We start from the raw sequence: 26,847 nt of genomic DNA on the forward strand, positions 1-26,847 counted from the left end.
GAGAAGAAGATGTTAATGGATGTATCCTCTGTTCTAGATGAATGGTGCAGCACTTGCTAATGTCCTGGGATCCACGGGAAACCGATTCAGAATCAGATTTATTTAGCCAGGTAGGTTTATATGAGGAATTCCATTTTGCTTTTGGCTGTTGGTGCATAACAATAAATAGATAACAAATAGGCAAGGTGCAAGGACAAGATAGGACAATAAAACATATAATAGCGTAAAAAGCAGTTGCAAGGAGGCAAATATAATATGATCCTATATGCAATATACACTAATCCTATATACAATACAATCAAAAGTAATGCAAAATAATGCTGCAGCGTCAGAGGGGGACACAGGCCTTGTGGATGAGGCTGTTTGCACTGCTTTTGTGCCGAAAGGTTTTGGTCCTGATGGACCGCAGCCTCCTTCCGGACGGGCGTGGTTCAAAGAGTTTGTGTCCGGGGTGAGAGGGGTCAGCCACAATCTTTCTTGCCTGCATCAGGGCCCTGGAGGCATGCAGATCCTGGAGGGATGGCAGGTTGCAGCCAATCACCCATTCAGCAGAGTGGATGACAGGCTGCAGTCTGGCCTTGTCCTTGGCTGTAGCACCAGTATACCAGATGGTGATGGAAGAAGTGAGGATGGACTCAATGATGTACTGTATGTGTAGAAGAGTACCATCATTGGCTTTGGCAGATTGAACTTCTTCAGCTGCCTCAGGAAGAACATCCTCTGCTGTGCCTTCTTGGTGAGGGAGCTGATGTTCAGCTCCCACCTGAGGTCCTGGGAGATGATCGTGCCTAGGAAGCGGAAGGACTCCACAGAGTTGACTGGGGAGTGATGGGGGAGGGAGGGGGGCTCTAGGTTCCTCCTATAGTCCACAACCATGTCCACTGTCTTCAGAGCGTTGAAATCCAGATTGTTGTGGCTGCACCAGGATCACAGGTCAATCACCCACCTGTAGACAGACTCATCCCCTTCAGAGATTAGTCCAATGAGGGTGGTATCGTCAGCAAACTACAGCAGCTTGACCGACTGTTGAGTGGAGGTGCAGCTGTTTGTGTACAGGGAGAAGAGTAGCAGGGAAAGGACACAGCCTTACGGGGAACCAGTGCTGATGATCCACGAGTCAGAGATGTGTTTTCCCAACTTCACATGCTGCTTCCTGTCAGACAGGAAGTTGTGATGCACCTACAAGTGAAGTCAGGCACGTGCCCCTGGGAGAGCTTGTCCTCCAGCTGGGCCAGGAAGATGGTGTGAAGACGGAGTTGAAGTCCACAAACAGGATCCTGGCACAGGTTTCTGCAGAGTCCAGATGCTGGAGGATGAAATGTTGGGCCATATTTACTGCATCGTCCACAGACCTATTGGCTCTGGAGGTGAACTGCAGGGGGTCGAGCAGTGGGTCCATAATGGATTTGAGGTGGAGCAGTACGAGATGCTCAGAAGACTTCATTACCACAGAGTGCAGGGGAACGGGTCTGTTGTCATTAAGTCGGTGATCCTCGTTTTTGGGGGGATGGTATTAACAGTAGAGGTCTTGAAGCAAGCTGGTACATGGCATGTCTCAAATGAGGTGTTGAAGATGTCAGTGAACACTGGAGACAGCTGATCAGCACAGTACTTCAGGATGGAGGGAGAGACAGTCTGGTCCACCTGACTTTGACATTGACTGTCATTATTCATATACTAGCTACACTTTCTTTTCGGTACTACCTAGTCTAACTTGTTACACAATACTCTAATTAGCTGCATATTGCTGCATATAACACATTCAGATTGTAGGTTCTGAAAACATCTAGGGGTGATTTAAGCTAAGGTCATCGAATAGCTGCCGAAAGGACAGTGTCCCACAACACAATAACAATATGGGATGAAATTATGAGTACCATATTGTTGCCGGCATTCACCATCTGCTACCACATTCATTTGTTTAGAGCAATTAGATTGTTTAGAGACATTTTAGTGAGTGTTTACAAGAGCGCACATTAGCATTTGTATTGCTAATGCCCTGACTAGGTCCTGATTGAGGTCCTGACTGTTGTCTAGCTTATCAGCCTAAGTAGATGGAACTTCTTACTGAGTACATTGAGCTCTGAAAATAATTTGGTGCACTGCAGTTCAAACCATCCAACTCCCTTTCAACATGAAGAGTTGATGCAGACACAGAATTGCAAATCATGGCGGTTGACACTTGTGTCATGGTACTGCTAGACAGAGAGAGAGAGAGAGAGAGAGAGAGAGAGAGAGAGAGAGAGAAACTGAAATATTATCTATAACCTGCAAATTGAAACTGCCAGTGTGGCAACAAACCTTAACAAGGGTGTTTTGTTTAGTTCACAGCTTTACAGTTTTGCATAATGATGTTTTTTCAATGCTAAGACACATTGAGAGGAATAAAGGCTGGTGTGTGCAAGTCTCACACACAGAAGGAACATACTCTCGTCCCTGAGGAGGATAAGTGTGTCTTAGCGGTTACACATTGTGCTCCTTTCGATGATCAAGATCCTATAGAATAGCGTAAAGGAGTCACCGCTATGGCTGGCTGGCCTACTGTGTCTTTGATTTAGTACAGAGAGACAGCTGGAGACACGAAGGCAGCCTTGCATGACCAGAGGCAAATGAAACAGGAAACTGACCGTCTCATCTCTTCAAGGGTGTGTGTGTGTGTGTGTGTGTGTGTGTGTGTGTGTGTGTGTGTGTGTGTGTGTGTGTGTGTGTGTGTGTGTGTGTGTGAACTATAGGCTTCTGTAACATTTGTGTGTGTGTGTGTGTGTGTGTGTGTGTGAGAGAGAGAGAGAGAGAGAGAGAGAGTAAATGGGAACTGTCTCTGTATGGTAAATGTAAAGTTATGTGCCTGTTTGTTAGTTTTAAAATGGTATGGAAAGCAACCAAATGGTCAGGCTACAGTTAACTATATCCCAGGTAAAAGGAGCAGGTGCTCTCTGAGGTGTCCTGAAGTCAGTCGTGGTTCATGGCTCCATTTCATTGGCAGCTAGGGCTCTGATCCTGATTACCGATGGGAAGGGAGGTGAGTCTTCAGGCATTACTCGTCTTTCACTCCAGTGTGGTTAACTGGGCCTACAGTATGAGTTGACAGAAAAGCATACATAGCGGTGTAGTGATCCCCACGGCAATGATAAAGAGGACATATCTATGACATCACAGTCCAGGTGTCTTTAAACATTAACACGCGTTTCATACAAATAAAACAAATGTGCTAAAAGCCTACGTGGATACTGTGGCACACAAGCATAGTGCCATTTCTCTTTCTAACTTCCTTTCCCCAGATGGCCTCATTGATTTATCCATTTCCACGCATCTTTGCTGTGCATCTGAAATATACCACTGCAAACACATAATCAAAATGGCCCTGGATTGCCAAGGGCATATGGGTCTTTCTGCACACTGCTGTTCTGTTAATATGGTTTTCACTACCCGGACATCACCGGCTCATCACCTGCCTGTTGTGATATCCAGATAAGACTATAAGGCACAGGCATGGGATAGTTTGGCAAACAGTCTCTTTCCTATATCCACACTTATATACTGTATATATAAACATTGCACACATATTACACTTTGTACATTCACCGTACAGTACTGTATATACACTCACCACGCTCTATTTTGTATATTATATTTTGTATTTGTATTTTGTACTGCTCATTTGCACTGCCCCGTCTTGTCCCTGCACCCTGTCCGATGTTCTGCACTATTGTCCACTGCAAATTCCTAGTATGTTGTAAACTACCTGGCAATAAACTGAATCTGATTCTGAACAGGCACAGCACTTTGTTTGCCCTCCATGTCATTATCTTAAAGGATTAGTAAAGGGAAAATGCATGTTTAGCCGTGTTTTAAGGTTACTTATGATCATATACAATGGTTCAGATCAAAACGTTGACAAAGCTAGCATTTTCGAGAAAGTTGATAATTGCATCGTTTTGGTCATACAATGGATGTGGATGGGCATCTTGAAAAATCATTCAAAAACATGTTAAACTCTCGATTTCAAAGACAAGAAACTCACCTAGGTGTTAGTTGGCGTTCTGACATATATTTCGCCATAAAGTAAGATTCTAGTTCATCTGGAAAGGCTTTTTAAAATATTTAGCATAGAACTATTTAGTCGCAGCACATACACATGTGTAAACTTCTGCAAACTAGGTAGCCTAGCAACATAAACAATAACAATAGCTACCATAAGTAGTTCCGCTTCCTGAATCCCCTCTGCGGATTGATCTACACATCTACAACGGTCGCTTCAATACAAGTCAATGGATTACATAAAATTATCAATAAAACCCTACAGGATTCATACTTTGCGGCAAATTTGATGTCAGAACACCAACGGACACCAATTACACCCTCGGTGAGCTTCTTTGAAATCGAGAGTTTAACATGTTTTTGAATGATTTTTCAAGATGCCCATCCACATCCATTGTATGACCAAAACGGTGGTAGAGCAATTATCAACTTTCTCGAAAATGCTAGCTTTGTCAACGTTTTGATCTGAACCATTGTATATGATCATAAGTAACCTTAAAACAGGGCTAAACATGCATTTTCCCTTTACTACTTCTTTAAGTAAGGCTTGAGATATAACCACATGGTGGATATTGGGAAAAGCAGAAGTATTTGGCTCATTTTTTTTATTTTTACCTTGCCTATTGAACAGCCTATTGCAGCCTTGGGTTTAACATGAGGCTTTGCTCTGTGTCTGCTGCCATATTAGACCTTCAATCAGTGTGAGATTATGTCTGTCTTAACTCTCCTCCCTTTTGCTTGAGAAGACAGCAGCTCAGGGGTTGGCATTCATTTGAATGCATTAGCACCTCTTAATTATTCTGCGGTAGGGAGTTTTATACACAGCAGGAGTCAGTCCCTCATCCCCTGAGAGTTTATAACATCAGCTTCCCAAAACCACAGGACAATGGATGAAACAAACCACATTATTGCACACATTTTACATAAAAATCAGCTCAATCACTCTGATAATGGAGACAAGATGCAAGCTATCATCCTGATGATGATAGTAGAGTTTTAACCCTGATGAAGGTAAAGTATATGTGGCAAGTCTCACACACAGCTCCAGAATCCCAATCTTTGAAAAATACAGCAGCTGTAATATGAAGTCCTTAGGTAGCGGCCTATACCATGCTTTATTGAGGCGTCCACTGATTAATCTGCTCATTCAGCTGCACCCTGATGTGAGTGAATTCCTTTGCCATCAAATCAAACAGTGGGCTATTAAACACCTACTGTATTGTGTATTGGGAGAGTAATCAAGATCGAATCCAGAACCAGAAAACAGCAAACCTCTCCAGGCATAGACCCAAAGAAGCTAAACCAGAGAATTAAGACAAAGGTCTTTAACACCACTTTTCACAACTGAGACCCTTAACGCCCAGCAAGATGTCTATACTGAATACTGAATACAGTACATATGAAACATACCTTAGGAAAACTATTACATTACAAAGCCGCAGCAGGGCACAACTTCTCCATCAGGTGTTTTGGTGAGTCCTGCCAGCATACTGTAAAATCTAATTTCAACAAGTCAAAGTAATAGTGACTAAAACTGCAGTGACAAGTAGAAGCTTTGTCAGTAGCCTACAATTACCAGCCTCTGAGAGACATTATGCTAAAATCCTCTTTCAGCAACAAACCTCAAATGCTATTTGCATTCGCATTAGCCTCCCAAAATGCATGTGGGAATGGGGAATGCAGAAGCTTTCGATGACTGTAATGGCTGCTGCCCCACATGGACTACTCTAGAATTGTTACAAAATCATTAAGATATTTTATTTTATTAATAATAGACGAATCCTATTTAACGAGACTGTGGCTTAAATAAAAGGCTGTCGCGTTTTCTTCGATAAATAGGCAACTCGTTTAGATGAAGCTGAATTGCGCACAACCAGTGTTACTCGACTATCAAGCGGATTTGAGAACGTGCGTCGCCTCGCACCCATTGATACAAGTCAGCCGCAGTTCTGTCGGTGCGCAAGTGAACGGCGCTGCGGACAGAGAATCAAGTCGGTCGAATGAAGTGGGCTAGTCAGGGGGGGGATGTTCAGGCAGTGCAGCCGTTAGTTTGACTGAAGTCACACTGGTTTTTGTCTATTTGTGCAGTTTTATTTTCTGTATGTCGTTTATCTCAACGTTGGCACGGTTGACTTTGTGTGCAACTAGGTTATCTTTCATGGCAAAAGTTTGACTGCTAAAAAAGGATGCTCTCCATATTCCTGTTTTTTCATGTCATGCTGTGGAATCTGGCGTTAACGTAGCTGGACAATCGTCACTTGACACAGCTGTAGGGTTATTATTTTATCCAATTTCGGTGCCAGTTTCAACAAAGGTCATTATTCTCAGATATCTCCAACCACTGAGGATTTCATCCATATAACTGTCTCGCTCCAGAATGGACTTCTTCGGGCTGTACTTTCTACAGATGGCTCTTATTGGTGAGTGTTCTTGTCATCAATTGAAATAAGCATTGTACATATATGTCTGCATGTTGTTGTAGGCTACCTCATGTTCCTGGTGAGTCTTCTGCACATTCAACTGTGCAAACATTGCACAGTGAGATTATTTTCGTACCTTCTGACGAAGCAACATTCTAAAATGCAGTTTTTGGCCAGCCCAATATGGCATTACCTCAGGTGATGCCCCTGCGGGCACCTGGTTTTATTTTAGAGAGGCTGTTTACTAGAGCTGTAACAGTCCCTCAAGTGTGGAATAATTATATACAATGTTACCAATACTTGTTAAACTATCGGTTGACCAACTTGATACAGCACCCGTAGACTAGGCTAATGCGTTCATTAAGGGATAATGCGGATATTTATTATTGTGGAGGACTGAAGTCGTGGTTTGTCAAGTTGATGATTCCGCGGGGACGTGCGGTAGCCTGTATGTGGACCACACCGATCAAATTGGCGTTAGTGCGCGAATGCCTTGATTCAAGAACCTCCTCAGCAGTGCTTTACTTGTTCAGTCTTTCGTGTTTATGAGTGTGTATGAAGTCGTTCGTGTATGAATTATGAGTAATTATGAGAGACGGCAGTTTGGTCTTTCCAAGGTGATGTAATGTCTAAGTCAGCTCCTTTGATTTATGGTGCTAAGTGATTGCGAAGTGTATTGATAAATTGCCCCTTGATCGGCTAAATAAGGTGAATTAACAATCTAACAAGAACAGATTGGGAACATGTGGTGCCCTAGCCCCCTCCCTTTAAAGAAGAATTCTTCATACTTAAGAAAAGAAACACCAAATAAATAGGCTATTTACAATAGGTCACTCTTTAAAATCGTGCACAAATAAATAGACACTGCACACAAAGATAGAAAATGTCTGTGGCTCTGCAGGAGTGTGTGTGTGTGTGTGTGTGTGTGTGGGGGGGGGGGGGTTCACCGGCTGTCTGTGGCTCTGCGGGTGGAGTGTGTGTACGAGTGTGTGTGTGTGTGGGGGGGTTGTCTATGGCTCCGCAACTGGAGAGTGGGGTGGTGGTGGTGTGTCTGTGACTCTGCAGGTGGAGAGTGAGGGGGGAGTGTGTCTGTGACTCTGCAGGTGGAGAGTGAGGAGGGTTGTCTGTGACTCTGCAGGTGGAGAGTGAGGGGGGGTGTCTGTGACTGCAGGTGGAGAGTGAGGGGGGGTGTCTGTGACTCTGCAGGTGGAGAGTGGGCAGGGGGTGATGGTGTCTGTGACTCTGCAGGTGGAGAGTGAAGGGGGGGGGGGGTTCTGTGGCTCTGCAGGTGCACCTGCTGATGTCCCGGATTTAGCAGAGGAGGGCCCTCCAAGCTATTTTAATAAAGAGATACAAAGCAGACGTTAATCAAAGTCATGCATATAGCTATACTGTACATCCTGTTGGTTCTGTATTCACTGCATCAAATTGGTGCCAAAATGGTACTGCACAATAATGCTACTGCACAATAACACGTTAAATATAAGGGAACAAACTTTAGCAGTTAATTACACAAATTCTGGCCTAATCTACCTAACCTAACCAAATTATGTTAATGTTATCTTGATAAGTCATTAATATGTAATTAAGACTACAGTTCCATAATAATAAATAACATAGTATAATAATAAATAATAAATAACCTACTAATAGGTGAAAGGGAACTTTTAACACTAATATAAAAAATATGAGTAGAGTAGTGGTGAAAGCAATGGACTCCCACGCGAGGGATCAGGGTTCAAGGCCCCAGTGTGGATGATTTTATGGGACTATACCCCAAACCTCCACATGTTCAATCTTTCACTCCAACCTTTACCCCTTGCCTTATAGGTCAGATCCTGTCCCAACCCCAACCCTTATTCTAACCCCAACCTTTATTCTAACCCCAACCCACACTAGGGACTGGAAGAAGGACACCAAAATCAACCCGCCACTCTCTACTGCACAAGTAGAGTAGCGGTGAAAGCATTGGACTCCCACCCGGGAGACCAGGGTTCAAGGCCCCGGTGGGGATGACTTTATGGGACTATACACTAAACCTCCACATGTTCACCCTTTCACTCCAACCTTTGTATCCCTTACCTAAATTCCAGCAGTTTATTTGTTACATTGTAGCAATAAAGAGCAATAATTGAATAGAAAGTTTTTTCACTTATAAAAATGTAAGTACAATAATAGTGTCTAAATATATACAGAATAGCAAAATACAAAAAATATACACAGAATCATGTATAATGTGAAGTGAAATGCTATGTAATTTAGTCGTCTATAATGTCAGAAAATGTAAGTACAATAATAGTGTCTAAATATATACAGAATAGTAAAATACAAAAAATATACACAGAATCATGTATAATGTGAAGTGAAATGCTATGTAATTAAGTAGCCTATAATGTAAGAACTAATACTGGTGTCTTCCTTCCATCTAAATGCAAACACAAAAGAAGTACAAAAAATATAACCGGAATGGGATTAATATTTTACAGTGGATGTGCATTCTGATGAGGCTGGCGGTGTCCCCGTTCAGGATGTGCATGGCCTGAGGGTGACCACCCTAAAAAAATAAAAACACACAAGCAGAAAATAGTTTAAGAAGGGGAATGGGATGAATATTATACATTGGATGTCAATTCAATATCAATATCATAGATATATAGTAAAAACAGGCCTATTAACACTTACCTATTTACAAACAACATTGCTACCTGCTGACTCAATCAAGTAGATGTCCAAATAAGCCACTGTGTCTTGGTCTACTTACTTCACCAACTAAAGGGAAGTGCAAAACAGCAGGCAGTGTTTTCTGTGGAATTGATCTATTGGTGTGGTGGTGCCAAGCTGAAGACCGCCAAAATAGGGAGGATTTCTATACCAAAGCGGGGGCCTGGGTGTCCTCCCCTACCAAAAGTTTCAGAGACCTAGTTTCCTGTATTCTGGTGACTTTTTAAGAATGAAAATAACAAAATCGTGAGACATACTGTATACAGTAATTGAAAAGTATACTGAAACAGCATGTTAAGCCTACATGAAATATGCTTACTTTAATTTTGAGTTATGGGGTAGCGGTAGCCACAGTCGAACTCTGACAACAACCTATCTAAAACGTAGGCCTATCCCACGTCGTCTGCCGACGTTTATAACTGTATGATGCCGTCTATATATGACGTTTGCAGGTGATGGACATCGAATTCTGACGTCTGCCGGGTGAGACCAGGTTGGCATGAGGCACTTGCCCGAACAGAGTTTACTGGTCCGGGGGAAGCAATAGGCTAGCCTACCTGACTGCTCTCAACATCATTCTACTTTATGTTCCTCTTCAAATATTGTCGGATGTTCATCTGGAAAATGTAGGCTTTATGCTTGCGGATCCGCCAGTTGTCATCAGCGAATGATAAGACCAAATAAGCCAGAGATGGGCAGGAGCTGTCGGCACTTCTTGGAAGTTATCTAGCTCTACGCTGTATATGAGTCCACTTATTACAAACATTAATGTATTTTAAACTGCTATGTACCCTAGTGAGGAGTAGGTTAGGTAGCCTACCAGCACATTTTGGTCCAATTCAAACACTAGTTAAACACTAGTTTACATTATTTTGTAATAGGCTCGCTGAAGAAAACATCCCTTCACACGCAAATCTTTTGAGTTGACCACAGAAAGCAGCATTCACCAAGCTATTGTTGAAAATAAAAATGCGTGCACGACATTGTCATGGTTTTGAAAGCACTTTCAGGCAGAAATAAGAAAGTTTACAGGTTTTAATTTAAGGTTTTAATATACAGTAGGCTATATAGCCTAATTTGTTTTTTTGTTTTTTTTATCAAATGTATGGTGTGGCGGCCGTGGTGGGGCGCCACGGCAAAACCTTACCAGCAGAAACACTGGTAATGACTTTTGTCCAGAAACAGAAGTTGAACGAATTACAGCAAAATAGCTAATGTTATAGGAATCAATTAGTAAGCATGTAACGGTATCAAAAACTCACGGTACGGTAATATCACGGTATCAAGGTCCACGGTACGGTATATCACGGTATTAAACACAGTTTTAAAACACAAAATTTAAAGAGGAAGAAGATTTGTGCTTTGGAAAAAACACCATAGCATTTATTAAACACACTTCTGATTCTACAGTTTTTTTTCTTTTAATTTAAAGTGCTTCTGCTTTCCTTACAATCACGGATCAACGATGATCCGTTGCACCACTATTCAGTAGTGATAGAGGAGGTCTGTGGGTATAGACGGTGTGTTGAGCAGTGATAGAGGAGGTTTGTGGGTATAGATGGTGTGTTGAGCAGTGATAGAGGAGGTCTGTTGGTATAGATTGTGTGTTGAGCAGTGATAGAGGAGGTCTGTGGGTATAGATGGTGTGTTGAGCAGTAATAGAGGAGGTCTGTGGGTATAGATGGTGTGTTGAGCAGTGATAGAGGAGGTCTGTGGGTATAGATGGTGTGTTGAGCAGTGATAGAGGAGGTCTGTGGGTATATATGGTGTGTTGAGCAGTAATAGAGGAGGTCTGTGGGTATAGATGGTGTGTTGAGCAGTGATAGAGGAGGTCTGTGGGTATAGATGGTGTGTTGAGCAGTGATAGAGGAGGTCTGTGGGTATAGATGGTGTGTTGAGCAGTGAGAAGAAGAGGGAAAGAGGCTGAGCAGAGAGCCCAGGTCTGATCTCTGATGCTGCGCTTCTACGGCCGGAGACTGGATGAAAGAAGTGACAGGTCTAAAAAATAATAATAATAATAATTTAAAAAACAACAGAAGAGGAAGAGAAAGAAGAGACGAGGAAGGAGAGAATGGAAAGAAACGATGGGAGGACAGGAGGGTGGGTGCAGATCTAGGCTACATGGTTCTGACATCTAGTTACAAAAAATCTCTACGGTTCGGCACGCACGTGGTGATAGGTTAAAAAAAAAAAAAAGGATGTAGGCGACGTGGTCACGTAGGGCGCATGTTCAATCCACACTAGTCAGGCGCTGCCAGCGCAGCGGTAGTCATGGCTAGGGGAGGAGCTGAAGAGCTTGAAAAACCTCCTGCTCAACAACCGCTCATCACCACGGCATTTAAGCAGCCCTTAGCTAAAGAATCCGACCGGGCTAAAGCTATTACGAAAGGTATTATTGGGGTGTTTATAGCTGCAGACATGAGGCCATATTCCGTTGTGCAAAACGAGGGGTTTAAACATGCTGGATGTGCTTTAGCCACATTACGAGGTCCCGTCGCGCAACCACTTTGCTGAGAAGATCGTGCCAAATCTTTATGAGCAGGAAAAGGCAAAAGTTGTCAGTGAATTATCCCAGGCATCCTCTGTTGCGCTCACATACGGGTGGACCTCCAGGGCAATGGAAAGCTACGTGACTAGTGTGGATTGAACATGCGCCCTACGTGACCAGTTGCTGGTTAGCTATGAGAGGCAGGATCCTAGCCGACCGTTGCATCCCCCCAACCCGCAACGGAGGCTTATCAACTGGGCTGGGACTCCCCCTCTCATCGCTAACCAGAAACTGAGCCAATTGAGCTAAAGGTGGTTAGCTAACTCGATTGTAAATTATTCAATACTTGATATAACTAAGACATCTGACCAGTCCAGAACAGTGAGTTTAGCCTACGGTTTTACAAAGCCAGTCCCAAGGTTACCGTATGACCAAAAAATACTGCCGTTACCGTAATACTGCGGTTACCGTTACATGCTTAATTATTAGTGTAACTGCTTTGGCCACTGACCGCTACCATTTGTTATGACTGGGTTGGATTTGGACCCAAACGCACGACACCGGAGGCAGAGAAAAAATGCAAAGCCCAAAGGGCGGTTTAATAATAAATTAATAAGTCCAGCAGGCAAGGTCAAAAACGATAAACAGGCAGGGGTCAGGCGATCAACAAACAATGTCCAATATCCGTAATCCGTAATCAAAGTCCATATCCAGAAGGGGGGTCAGGGAATCCGTGTTTCAGTCCAGGGGTGGTGATAGCAGGCAAGCCGAGCACTGCACACTGGGTCACAGGTATTCTATGGGAAGATCTGGCGATGAGCATGGAGAAAACCAGGGTTCTTGTAGGCAGGCGATGATGATGATTGGGACCCGGTGCGCAGCACTCAGCCGTAAGCGCGTTCACTAATCACCACGATTGCCTTCACCTGTGGCGTTGGAGCGCGCGCCGTGCGCGTGCTGAGGTGCTGGGCGTCTCAGGATTACTCTCCGGGGATGAGGAGCGCGAATGCGCCCCATCTCCGGAGTCAGGAGGCGGGAATTCGGGAGACCCCGAACGCCGCGGGGTAGAGCCGGACCGACGCACGTTGCGTCGGGCCACCGGCAAGCTCGGAGGAGCGGAGGGGAATGCGCGCGGAGGTGCCGCCGTAACACCATTAATGTTATGTAAGCTGCTGCTAGTTGTTGTGAACTCATGAGCTAACTGGCTATTCCACTCTTATTGTGCTGGATTAGCATTGGAAGCATTGGAATTGATGTGCCCAGGCGACAAGACTTATCTTAATTTATCAGACATTATTTCATGTCATTTCAATTCACAGCTATTTCAGTGGCATGACTAGCTTCTTTTGACGCCCATGGAGAGCCCCTATCTCGTCTATCCTGAGTTCTGGCCCTGGGAACATCGGAGTCCCTAGTTATGAGGCAAATGGCTAAATGATTAAAATGTGTGTGTGTGTGTGCGTGCATGTGTGTTTGTCATCCAAATGGTGAATGAACCAAATCTGCTAAAATGTTGCAAGGTCGTGTTGAGATACAGACCACTTTGGATGGTCAGAATTGAGTGATATTCACTAATGCTGTATTGCTCACATACTGCAAGGTGCAAGCAGTTACCATGTCCCATTGCCCCTCACTGTGAGTACAGTACAGTATGTGGATCTGTATGAATGTGGATTTACGGCCTCCACGATGACACTGGTCCATCCAATGTCATAGCTTGTTCTGTGACATGACCTTCTCTCAAGACCATCTACAGACACACACAATCATAACAAGGCAGGAAGCAGCCACACTCTCCTTAAACATGGAGATGCTATGATGACCCTTAGCCTGGCTTCGGCAGACCCAATTCGCAAAAATGCGAAGGGTCTGGAAACTCACAGTTGCTTTCCGATTCCCAAGGGGCGTTACCAACAGGTGTAGATCAAAAAGCCTCTGGACACAATTGGATAGACCTACAACCAATCAGCGAAAATGCCTCTACAGCGCTCCTCTGTTCTGTCATCTTATTAAACCCACCCCATATTAGATACACGGTTGTGATTGGCTCAAATTTCTGTTCAAGTTAGAACGGTTGGATGTCCAGACTGATCTGCGGAGTGAAATCGAATTTTAAATCGAATGTGAGCTTGCAGGATCAGGCTGGTGACGCCAGGCTAGATGACCCCAGCCCTTCGCTACCTCTCACATCACACCTTTAAATAGTTGTCACCCAGCACTGTCCTCATTCATGGTCGGTGGCACCACCGTGTCAGTCGGCTATAGTCTTTTACTGCTGATGTTTTCACCTTGTCAAGGGAATGTCAACACAGGTGAGAGTCTCTTTACAGAGGGTCTCATCTTCCTGTCCATCACTCACAGAAGGTTGACACCGGGGTGTGGTAACTAGAAACTGCAGATATTTAGGGACCTGAGGCTGAGGTGGTTTGATCCAACAGGATACCGTACATGCCTATGATGTTTATAACAGAACAGAAAATATCAATCTTTTCGTCCCATTTTCTTGAAAATATCAATCTTTTCGTCCCATTTGCTCTTCAGGAATACCTTCAGCAGTCATTTTGCATTTTAAACCCTGTGCATGTGGGAATGAATAGATTGTTACTCAGATGTTTAGTAACCTTGAATGCGGCCAGCTCATATTATGCCTTGCTATGAATTTCAGTTCCCTGCATTATGCATTTATTCTGACAAATCTGCCTCCCAACATGTTTAATTCATACTCACCCTGCACTTCCAGCAGGTTTCCCATTAGTTTGTGTTCTACCTTTCTCTATTCTTTAAGAGGATAGCATTTGGTCCTTCAATACTTCCACCTGCAGATAGAGATAGCTGGTGTGTATACAACAGCACTGAGGGTAGAGGAAAAGTGTGTAAGGGAGGCAGTCTTTGGTCAGGACCCTCAAGAAAGAAGGACATCATCCAAATGGATACACTATATTTCAGTTTATCAGTGCAATCCAGGTTTGGGACCAGACATCAGCAAGAATCCTGCAGAATTCTCCTCAGTGATTCTCCTCCCGTTACTTGAATTTGGGGCACATGTTGCTTCAGGAAATTTGCAACCCTAAATAAAGATGTAGGAGAGAACCTGCACAGAGCAATATTCATTTCTGGTTCTGTAGTCAGTTGTTATCATTTTCGACACTTGGTCCTTTACTGTATGTGGTATTGATTGAATTTGTCAGGTGTCAACTCACCTACTGCTTCACTGTCACTTCAACAAAAGGCAAAGACAAGCACTGTCAAAGATTACAAAGCCTGATAGGATGGTGGTGACTAACTGACCAATTTTTGCATTGTTGAAACTGTCCCACCAACAGCAGTGTGCTATTATCTTTGCCAAGTAACATGTACAGTACAAAGAGCATATGGAAGCAATTACAAGCGATTGGCTGAGAATAAATCAGGAAAATGGAGGCTTGAGCTTCAGATAAAGGGGTTGGGATAGAGGAATCAAACCGCTGCATCAGCCTTGGTGAGAGACTTACACAGGGTGGACAGGAAATGACAGTGCATATTATTATTATTTTAAAACACGTTATTTCTGTGTCTTTTGTTGAGAGAAGATTAAGCCACAGAGACAATTACTCTGGCTGTGCTGGGCGAAAAGGATATGGCATTTACTGCCACTGATATTCCAAGACATTCAATGTGAAGTAAAAGCCTGTAAATTGTCTGGAGTGATTCTATCTCCGAGTCTAAATGGCTACGTTTATCTCTCAGCAGAAAGTTCGTGTTAGTGAGAGTCAACGATGTGGCTTGAGACAGGCAGGGATTAGAGGGACACACTGGGGAGCAGACACACTGACTGACAAGGCAAATGTAATTCTATAATGTTAATGTTGGGTGACCCCTATGACCTGCGCTAATGGCACTACATATTCTATCATAGCCGCACTACATGCCAAAATGCGTAGGCCTACGTCCCAGTGGTTAATGGCACTGTACAGTACATATTCTGTCATAGAGAATGGCACTGTACATATTCTATCATAGCAGCACTACATGCTGAGATGCGCAAGCCTACAGTACATCCAAATGTTTTTTTCCCATGTAGACCCAGTTCGACACCCTTATATCACAGCCTCACAGTCACTCATATCACGGGGAGTATCCATCTGGACACGCCACAACTCACAATTAGGTCAGGTCGCGTTAGAGATGCTTTTGCCGGGTCGCCTTTTTTTTTCTCTCCGAGAGCTCATATGAAGCGAGAGCAGATCCCCGCACTGAGAGGCAGCTGGTAATCATTGTGACACTCACCAGCCTATCAGACTGGGCCCCAGGATCCAGGGAGCTAATTGGAATCTAATCAGAGTCGGGAATATACAGTAGGGTGGTATAGTGCACACAGCCTGCCCAGATAGAAACAGAGTAGAGTGTGATCAGGAAGAGTTTGTGCGACAAAGATACTAAGTTGAGGGGATGAAGGGGTGGTACGGGCAAAATGTCAGACAGTGACATACCCGGTCTATCTCAGATATGTGGGAGAGCTTTGATAAGACTTAATGAAATCGTCCTAGCTCAACACTCTGTTAATACATTTAACAACATTTCCATTCAGTGGTCTGAGCCCTGGAAAGGACTGTTCTCTCTACTTGTCTTGAGCACATTAGTTAGTCATTTCACTTATCTCTTACATGCTCCGGGTCACTCTGTGGGCACACAAAACACAATGTTTTCTAAGATGTTTAAGATTCCATGAAAATACAAGACCCATAACCGTGAAAAATAATTTGTTAGCCTGTAATTACAGGGGAATTTATGGCCATCTCAGCTCAGTGAATGTGTCTGCCTGAGCTGATTGTATAAAGTTCCTCATACTGTTATGTCTAAATGAGCAGGATGTTGCTCATGTTCCTCACCTATTTTTCTTGTTTGTTTGTCCCTGGAACATAACGTCATAGTGTTAACTGTGGTAACCATGATCAGTGTTTCCTGTGTCTCTTGGTGTGGTTGTGTGTGAAAAAAAGAGTCTGATTTTAAAACCAAAGCGGGGGATCGGAGACCGCCCTTCTTCCTCCCTTGTACCTCTCTCCTGTCCCCTCTCAACAACCTCTCTCTCCTCTTCTCTCTAACCTGTGCCTCCACTCTGTGCCTGTACCACAGTCCTGTTCTCTTCTACCACAATCCCTGCCTCTGCCTAAAAAAAACAATTAACTGAAGAGTAGGCGTAACTTATCTCGTAAGGCTGGTAAAGTCCTAGAGCTTAAAATGTAATTAATGCAAGGGCGTAGGTTTGGTTTCAACATTGGTAGGGACCATATAACAGTGTAGCCTGCATACACAATTTTTGCTGGGGACGAGAGGTTAAACCTTTTAAATATTCATATATTTATGAAATTGAATAATACCAATACAATGTTCTTAGTGTATCACATCCTGCCTGCAGCTGCGTCCCTCCACTCTCTCTCGACTTCTGCTGCTGCTGCGTCCCTCCACACTATCTCTCTCTCTTGGTTGCTGCTGCGTCCCTCCACTCTCTCTCGGCTGCTGCTGTGTATCTCCGCTCTCTCTCTCTCTACTGCTGTGTTTCATGCATAAAAATGATTTTATTAAAATTGAGATTTTCATTGGATTTTTAAACTGACATTCAACTCATACATTGATATATCTGTCCATTAGGGGAGTCACAAAATACCAGACAGTAGGCAATACCTATTGTGAAATTCCACAATCCTGGATGCCCAGTTCGATACCATAGTTGGGGAAAAAAAAACTTCAACATACACTACTTTGTTTAAAACACCCTCCAGCCAATATAGTAAGAGGAAAATTATGAGATTCCAGTTGGCAATAACTAATAATTAATAACTACGTTAGCTAATAACTGTAGGAAACCAGGCTACACAGGGACAGGCTTGTATAAAGAACTACAGACCTGAGCCCTCATAAAACTAACGTTAAGAGCTCTCACGGGCTGGCTAACCTCTAGATAACGTATGAGTATTCAGTTTCCCCTATTATTGTAACAAGAACCCCTGTCAGGCTAAAACAATGTATTTATTTTTATATCAAAACTTACGACTTTAATATCACTGACATTTTTTTGCATAAGTTAATGGGAGTTTAATATGGTGAAAATTAGCATCACGTCTAGCTGGGTTTGACAAAGCTATAGCTAGCTAATAGCCTATCGGCTAGTATTCAATGCTGACACTAACAGTCGTTAGTTGTGAGGACGCCGTGATGTCCCATTCAATTAAATCTCTGATGGGCAGCTAATGTATGATAATGTAATGGCTGCTGCAATCCTAATGTTACAGTATGATAGAAGCCATCTTAACAGTTCGCTAGCTAGACAGCATTAGCAGTTGATAATTTGCCACAATGGAAAGACAAGTGATGTTAGTTTAGGTAACATGAGCTAGCACCAACCTAGCTGGTTTTCATGTGGTTACTGCCTAACGTTACCTACTTAGTTTACCAGTAGCTAGCTAACCTAGCTAACGCTAACGTTACTTACAGTTGCGGAGAAAAAGCTCCTGATATCCCTCATCCTCTTCGGAGGGGGAGGCGACATTGTGGTGGATGTACCTGAACGGCTGTCAGAATCACAACTGTGGCTTGCTGTCAGCGTCTATCTGTAAGGCTGTTGGTCTTCAGATCCAGCAAAATGTAAAAAAAATGCAATGATCTATCTTAGGCAAATGAGCCAATCAAACGTGAGTTTAAAAAATATCAAAATAATACTGGGATGGCACATTCACGGTGGAGGAAAGGGGTAGGCTAACAGTCTAATATGTAACTCCGAACAATGCAAACTAACTCACTCAAAATGGTACGGTCAATTCTGTCTTTCCAAACTATTGGAAGGTAATCTAAATTATCTAATATAACTGCACTCCAAAGATAATGCGAACAAGGTTGCTTAAAAGTTGGTAGGGACAATTTGGGACTCCCAAAATGTTGGTAGGGACATGTCCCGACCGTCCATACGCAAACCTACGCCCTTGCATTAATGACATGTAACTGGACGGGATAAAACAGTAAACCCACACAGGCACTTAATAAATCATATGGTATATAGACATATTTTAATCAGATGTATTGTAGGTTACCATTATAACAGCAGCTGTAGATTTTTTAAAAGGTAAGCTAGTCTTTAAACATGCCTAAATAATTTGTTGCTTTTTCTGTTATTTTGATTGGCACTTTTTAGGTGGCTGGAGGAACATTCATGCAAGCTAGTGTTAGTTCAGCCAGCCAAAAAGATGGTCGCACAATCAGGCAGCGCTGCACCTGACTCGCACGAAAGTTGCAAAACCTACTCGCGCTTGTAGTGTATGTCTCCTTGACAACGCTCGCTTGAAGGGCTGACTGACTGACAGACAGCAGCGCGTAGCTCAAATGGAGCAGGCTCCGCTTCGGCTCAAACTGTATTTTCAGATAACATTACGTAACGTTAGCAACACAAGGCCAATTTATCATATTCATTTTTTACTTATCCGAGCAGACGACTGCATGAGGCATTCCTCTTGTCCAAACAGAGTTTACTGGTCCCTGGGAAGCGGGCAAAACTGTTAGCCCACAGGGGGGTCATCCCTATATTCCCCGGGTCCTATGTTCCCCCCAAAAAAGGGTTCTATGTTCCCCGGGTCCTATGTTCCCCCCAAAAAAAGGTTCTATGTTCCACCTACAGGTAGCGTGCCTTGTTCCTTGTTCCCCCCGATGTGAATCATGGCTAGCCGGCAATAACCTAGCCTACCTGACTGGTCTCTTCATTCTCCTCTCTTTTCCTCTTCAAAAATCGTCGTATGTCTATCTGGAAAATTGTATTGATATATATGGTTATAGGATCCGCTAGTTGTCATCAGGGAATTATAAAACCAAAGGCTTTGCCAACGTGCTTGAGATGGGCAGGAGCTGTTGGTACGTTTAACTGTAGCTATAACGGCACTTAGATTATTAACATAAATGTATTTTAGACAGTAGGCTAGGCATTTTGAGGAGTAGGCCTAGGTGCCAGCACCAGTGTTTGGCCCAATTCAAACACTGCTTAACACTGGTAATATTTGAGCGTCAATAGCCTACCTATCTTTCGTTGTAACCGCATGCCGCTCACTGAAGAAAAAATCCATTCACGCGTCGAGTCTTCCGATCACCTTAGAAAGGAGCAGCATGGAGCGGCACAGAGCGCGCGGCCTATAGGCTCTTAGTTTTATTGAAAATAAATAGTCCTAATGTTGGCATGACAGTGGTTTTGAAAGCGCATTTAGGCAGAAATATTAAGAAAGTTTAAGATGTTTAATTTAAGACTTTTATATGTACAGTATAGCCTAATTTGTATTATTGTTTTTTGTATCAAATGTTTGGTGTGGCGGCAAGGATCTTGCCGTGGCGTTGCGCCACAGCAAAACCTTACCAGCGGAAACGCTGATGATATCAGGGTACTCAGCACAAAGAGTAGTCTACTCTGAGAGAGCTGGTTGGTTCGTGTTGGTCTTTAGCACAATTATATTGAGCAAGGGCCGATGTATGAAGTTCACATACGGCAGGTTGTGTTGGTCTGGACTTTTGACCCAAGGCTGTGCAGTTTTCAGCATTGTAATATTTTGCCCTGTGGCACAGTTATTATTAATATAAACTCAATAAAGAAAAAAGCTTGCCAAGCTGCAGCGAAACACCAGTGGAAATGGTGCTGGCATGAGTAACAGCATGGCAAGCATTTGCATCTTATCAGTGCAATGTTGTCTGTAACGGTGGTTATGTGGAATCGTATTCACGATTCACAAAAATAAATGAAACAAGTTGTAAAATGATTTGGGGGTCAATATCTCTAGCTAGCTAAAGTAACTAGCCATAAGTCAACTAGTCTTTACCTGTGTATTAATCTCTTACTGCACTGCACTTTGTATGTCATTGCACTTGTACTTTGCTTATTGTTTTAATCTGCCTTTTTAATCCCTGTGCAGCACTCTGTGCATCCATGCTGTGAAGAGCGCTATACAAAAAAAGTTTTACTTACTTTACTTACTTAGTCTCATAATGAACCAAAAATATTTTTTATTTAACTCCCAGTCATAAAATGTCTGCTAGTCGTGATGCTAAATTTCGCTATGATCTACTCCATTCACTTATGCTAAAAATGTTAGCAATCAGAACAGTAGCACGGTAAGGTAGCCAACAGAAGAGGAAAACAAACCAGATTCAGATGATTTATCTGGACAATCTTTTATCACGTAGGTGCATACAAATTGTCTAACTGGGTATCTAACAAGGTAATTTAGAGTTAAAGAGATCAATAACCTAGTTATGTTATAGCTACTGGAGCAAACCTACAGTAGCCTAAGATAGCCATAATGCTATTGTTAGCAATGCTACTGCCTGGTATGGTAGCACTAGCCATGCTAGCCTACTGTTAGCAAACAAAGCTTGATGATAGGGCTATGCTACGCTAACATTATATTATCTAGTTACAGATCAATAGTTGGTTGTAAAACTTTGAATTGTGTACAGGGTCAGACATACTGGGGAATAAATGCCGGTAGGATAGCCATGCATAAAATGATGATTTCCGATGAAACGGGGAAGGAGAAGTGGGAGGCAACTAAGTAGGCTAAACTGTCATATCTTTGATTGTCCGTGGGAGAGTAGAGAAGAGATCATTTCAAACAGGGTCGGCAATTTTAAGACAGATGACGAATGGGCTACTCCACATAGAATGGAGATGTCGGACAAAATGAAGGGGGAGATAAGGGAAACAACAGTTGTACAATGATGATCCCCCGATCATCCCTTCGCTTCGCCTGAAATCCATGTGAGTATCCAGCCAAGTAGGTTGAGCTTTGATCTTTGACCATCTGTGAGTGATGAAAGGAATTTTCAAACTGGGTCTGCCATTTTGGAAGATAAGTCAAGTTGATGCACATAAATCGCAGGTTTCTGACAAAATGAGGAGGGGGGGAAGACAAACTAACTGTGGTACAATGATGGCTGGGGAGCAGGTTAAGTTGTCATCTCCCAGATCATCTGTATTGGGGCTAGCTGTGCTGGCCAGTATACAGTAGGCTATCCTCACGTAGCACAACAAGCATTCACTTCCTGTCTGTGCAGTGTATGATTATACCATGATGTAAGGTGTTGATCCAACATGGGAGAATATTTTGGCCCAATCCCAATACTCCCCTGGCCCCTAGTTTTGGAGTGCCCTTGACTGGGTAGTGCCCCTTCAGAACGGAGCCACAAGGGATAGGGGTTGAATTCTTTACCTAAGAAATGGGACACCACTCGCTAAGTCTTCAATCAGAATTGTATTATATTATACGTCCACTAGCGATCAATATGCCCCCTAGCCCTAGAAGCTACAGTAAAAGGAATGGGACACACTACCCTACGCGGGAACGCACAAAATGAAGGGGTAGGGCCAAGGGCTAGGGCTTTCCTATTCAGGTGACAGGTGACCCCCCCCCTGTTACTACTATGCCCCACAAGCTAAGTTAATGAAATGTCTACTGAACAGCACATAGGCTACCTGATGATTCTCTCAAGGATTCCTGACAATGTTGCTGCATGTTATTTGCCAAATGCCACTACTTTGTCTAAGAGAGTTCTACAGAAAGGCCTGCCTATTTTACACAAGGATATATCCATGAGATTTCGATTTTGGGCAGAGTAGGTGACAATATAGGAGTTGATGCTAGGTGCGGAAGGCACAGACGCCTCACAAACTCTAGATTGAAACACATCAAGACAAAATCGTGGAGTCTTACTGCACATGTAAAGCAGGGTAAGTTAGTGGCATCCATTCTTAGAAAATAAGCCTGTGAGAATGATCTGTTAACTACTAGCTAGGGGCTAATTCGCTACTGTACATCAAGCACCTAACTACTACTAGCTTTGTCGGCGCTGCTGTAAACTGATGTGTGGAGGGAGGTGTGGAGTATCGTACAGTATAGTCCCATTCACCTCCATTCATTTTTACCTCCGCCCCAGCGAATCACAGGGCGGGTCCACAAGCCGCCCAAACACGGCGCAGACAGCCATTCACCTCCTTTCATTTTTTGGACTAGGATTATGCAAAAACTACCAGACTGCTTTTCTTGAAACTCAGTGGAGGGGTGTAGTATTGGCCAATTTAGAAGCCACTCAATTTTGGCATGCACAGAGCCACGAAATGCATTCAGGGGCAGAGGTCTGTGCTCTCTGAGTAATATTGTTTGGCACAGAGCCAGAGCCATAAGGCACAGCGGCGGAGGAGCAAACGCACAGTCTGGCTTGTGACAACACAAGCAGAAATGATGGAATAAACAACAGACAGGCCATCAGTAGGGATGAGTCATTGAAGTAGAACACTATGGATCAGTGAAACAATCTGATATCAGGTTTAACTGATTCAGTTGATTTATCTGACCCTGGTGTTGTGAGTAATGCTTTCTATACATGTGCAGCCCCGTAGATTTTGCTGTATGGGTCATGTATTCAATCACTGATATTTAATAGATATCACTGATATTTAGTAGATACTGTAGATAGATAGATAGATAGATAGATAGATAGATAGATAGATAGATAGATAGATAGATAGATGTGCTTAATATGACTGTATTTCAGTAGAAGCCAAGTATCATGGAAATTAATGTAAATAGAGTGTATCGTGGTTGAATTAATAATCTTTGTGGGTGAGAATTTCATTTACAGGAGAAAGCCTCAGGGCTACATATGAGTGACACGTCTACACACAGTTTGTCTTTGTCTATTGCAAAATCCATTCCCATTAATTGCACAGGGTGGCTGTGAGCGTACTGTAGGCGTGTGAGTCAGTCACAGTCGATGGCAGCGTTTAAAAGATGATGATGATTAAATGTTACTTCATTAGGGATAGGCTCATCAGCACTTCAGGGAACAAAAGATAGTGACAGAGATATTGATTGTCTGGTTGGCCTGGGGGGGATTAGAAGTGATGCTCAGAGTACAAGTGTCCATTCATTTTCAAGTGACCGCTGCTAAGACTACCACTGGCAGGGCTATAGGCATGATGTTGTTTAATATGACCCTGTCCCTTCAGAAACATAATTTGGGTACTGCAGCTATTTATAATGGATGGCTCCCTCTACAGTTGGCTTTATACTACTGTAACTTTAGGACACATTTTGTCATTAAGGGGAGACACTACAGTTGAATAGGATTTTTCTTTTCTTTAAAGATATCCTCACAATTTTTTACCAGTTTTATCTTCACATCAAGATAAATATTTTTTGTATTACACTTTCTCTCTCAAAAAAAAGTTTAGGTATGCAAATTAGGCAATAACTCATTCAATTCGCATTCGCTCCCGGTGTTAGTAGCGCAGAAAATACCGCGAGACTACTGTAATAGAAATTTAACTGATCTAGTCAAAAAAGGATTTACCAAGATTCGCTCAAAAGGTTAAGTCTGGTTTATTGTGAAAAACATACGAGCGCAAGGACTTCCTGAACAACGCAACAAGGGTGGTATCCAGCGAAGTCCCGATTATGGGTTTTGCTGTGCCTTATATGCAATCAAAACAAAGGTACGGTGCTTTCAGGATGTGATTGGCTACTCCATTGTACGTCATATGAAATGGCAGGCGTGGCCAAGAGTACAGACATGTGACATGAGAAAAAGGCGGCAATTGGGGACAAAGGATGACAAAGGATGGTTATTCTGTTGTAGACAGATGGCCTCCTGGAAGCCATTTTGTATGTTAGCACAGCTATGTGAATATTTGGGGGAGGTGATGAATTACAAAAGGAGAGAGAGAACAAAGGTTTAAGGTGTTTGGATGTAAATTCCACAACACTACTGCACTGCAGCACGGGAAACATCATGAGACCACTACCCACCAAGCAAGACAGAAAACGTGTAGTGGATTCTAGCCTGCTCCAGCCCCTACAGAGACTCACCACCTCACCAAAAGTCAAAATTGAACTTTTGAATGCACAATCCCTCAATAACAAATCGTCCTTCATTCAAGACCACATAATTGACAAAGACATCGACTTAATGTGCCTCACAGAAACCTGGCATCAACCAGAGTCTTACTCTGCCTTGAATGAAGCCTGTCCTCCTGGCTATGACTACCTCGAGAAAGCCCGTAGCACTGGTCATGGTGGTGGTGGCCTAGCTGTTGTCCACCGAAGAAAATTTGATTTGTCCCCCTGCCCCTGCCTGTACAGTCCTCTTTTGAATGCCTTGCATTTAAATGCAAACCCCCTTTCTCCATGACAATTCTCCTGATCTACCGGCCACCCAAACCAAGCTCAGCTTTCATCCCAGAGTTACATGACCTCTCTACACTCTGCACAACCTCAGCCAATATCATAATACTTGGAGATATTAACATCCATGTCAACACCCCCTCCTGCCACTCTGTAGCAGAGTTCCTGCATCTCTTAGACTGCCTCAACCTGACACAACATGTTGATGTTCCAACACACACCAGGGGCCACACTCTGGACCTGGTCATCACCAACTCCACCCCCATCAGCAATCTTCAGGTGTATGATCTGGGCGTGTCCGACCACAAGGCCATTTCAATGGAGCTGCCATTCCTGTCCCCCCTCAACAAACCCAAACGACAAATCAGTTTCAGGAACCTAAACAACATCAATCCAGATACTCTGGCTGTGGACCTCCAGCATCTCTCCTCGGTCAATTTCCCATCAGTCATCGAGTCAGTGGACTTCTACAACTGAGCGGCCTCCTGGACCTCCATGCCCCTGCAGTGAACAGTCACCTTCACATGCTCTGCCCCCTGGTACACCACCGAGCTACGGAAAATGAAGAGAGCATGGCGTGTCCTTGAATGACGTTTCATGGACTCAGGACTCACTGTTCACAAAATAGCCTATAGAGAACACTAGAAGGCCTACTCAAAGTCTCTCAGTGATGCACGGTCCCGGTTCTACTCCAATATCATCAACAATAGCCCTGGAAACTCAAAGCAACTCTTCTCCACCATAAATCATCTCCTCAAACCCCAAACTCCCCTACAATCGGAAACCACACAGGAGCAGTGCAACAACTACATCCCTTTCTTTAGAACGAAAGTAGATAACATCTGCTACTCTCTCTCCAGCACCCCTGCCCCTCCAGTCCCAACTGTTGACTCGCACCCTGGGACATCCCAGCCTCTCTGCTGCTTTGTGGACATCACACAGCGTGAGGTTGAGGACATCATGAAGAAGATGAAACCCTCCACCTATATCCTGGACCCCTTTCCCTCAGCCCTGATAAAAACCCACTCCTCTGCCATAAGTCCTATGATTACCAAAATCATAAACCACTCCATCCAGGCTGGTCATGTTCCCACTGCCCTGAAAATTGCAGTCATCAAACCACTCCTTAAAAAGCCCAACCTAGACCCAGAAGTGTTTGCCAACTACCGGCCTATCTCCAACCTCCCATTCCTATCTAAGGTGCTGGAAAAGGCAGTTGCTGCTCAACTTCATGACCATCTAAAAACCAATAACTTGTTTGAGAAGTTCGACTCTGGTTTTCGCTCTGGCCACAGTACAGAAACTGCTCTGGTTAGGGTCACCAAGACCTGCTGATGACGGCTGACGCTGGCTCACCATCCCTTCTCATTCTCCTTGACCTCACTGCAGCATTTGACACCGTTGACCACCGCATCCTTTTACATCGCCTTCACTCCACCATTGGACTCACTGACACTGCCCTAAACTGGTTCACGTCCTATCTCACCGGAAAACGGAGTATGTCTCCCTGGGAGAGGCAAAGTCGGACACACTCTCTGTCACCTGTGGTGTTCCTCAAGGATCAGTCCTCGGCCCCACCCTTTTTATGCTCTCCCCCTTGGCTGTATCATCAGCCGGCATGGAATATCCTTCCATTGCTACGCTGATGACACCCAACTCTACCTGAAAACAAATCCAACCCCCTCTCCAGCCCTGCCATCATCCACACTAACCACCTGCCTGGAGGAGATAAAGGCATGAATGAAGCACAACTTTCTGCAGCTCAACAGCTCAAAAACAGAAGCCATTCTCATTGGCACCCCACACCAGACCCGGACATCCACCATCACCAGCATTACCTTCCCTGGTCATGGCATCCACCTCTCATCATCAGTTACTAACCTGGGTGTTAGAATGGACCTCCACCTGACCTTTCAGGCACACATCAAACATCTCTGCAAGACCTCCTTCTTCAACCTCAGGAACATTGCAAAACTCCGCTCCCTCGGGATCCCTA

At 43.7% G+C, this 26,847-nt stretch overlaps 1 protein-coding gene across 1 annotated transcript in view; it reads left to right on the top strand.

Annotated features, from left to right (window-relative positions):
* Window positions 1–6,415: 6,415 nt before the first annotated feature.
* gfra4a (GDNF family receptor alpha 4a) overlaps window positions 6,416–26,847 on the top strand; it is a gene marked incomplete at both ends in the record, with an annotated part of 143,274 nt that continues 122,842 nt past the window's right edge. Inside the window, one exon of the mRNA XM_084438974.1 lies at window positions 6,416–6,458. Coding sequence (XP_084295100.1) covers window positions 6,416–6,458 — 43 coding nt within the window. The remainder of the gene's footprint in view (window positions 6,459–26,847) is intronic.

Source organism: Borostomias antarcticus, assembly GCF_949987555.1.
Source record: "Borostomias antarcticus genome assembly, chromosome: 5".
NCBI classification, from domain to species: Eukaryota; Metazoa; Chordata; class Actinopteri; order Stomiiformes; family Stomiidae; genus Borostomias; species Borostomias antarcticus.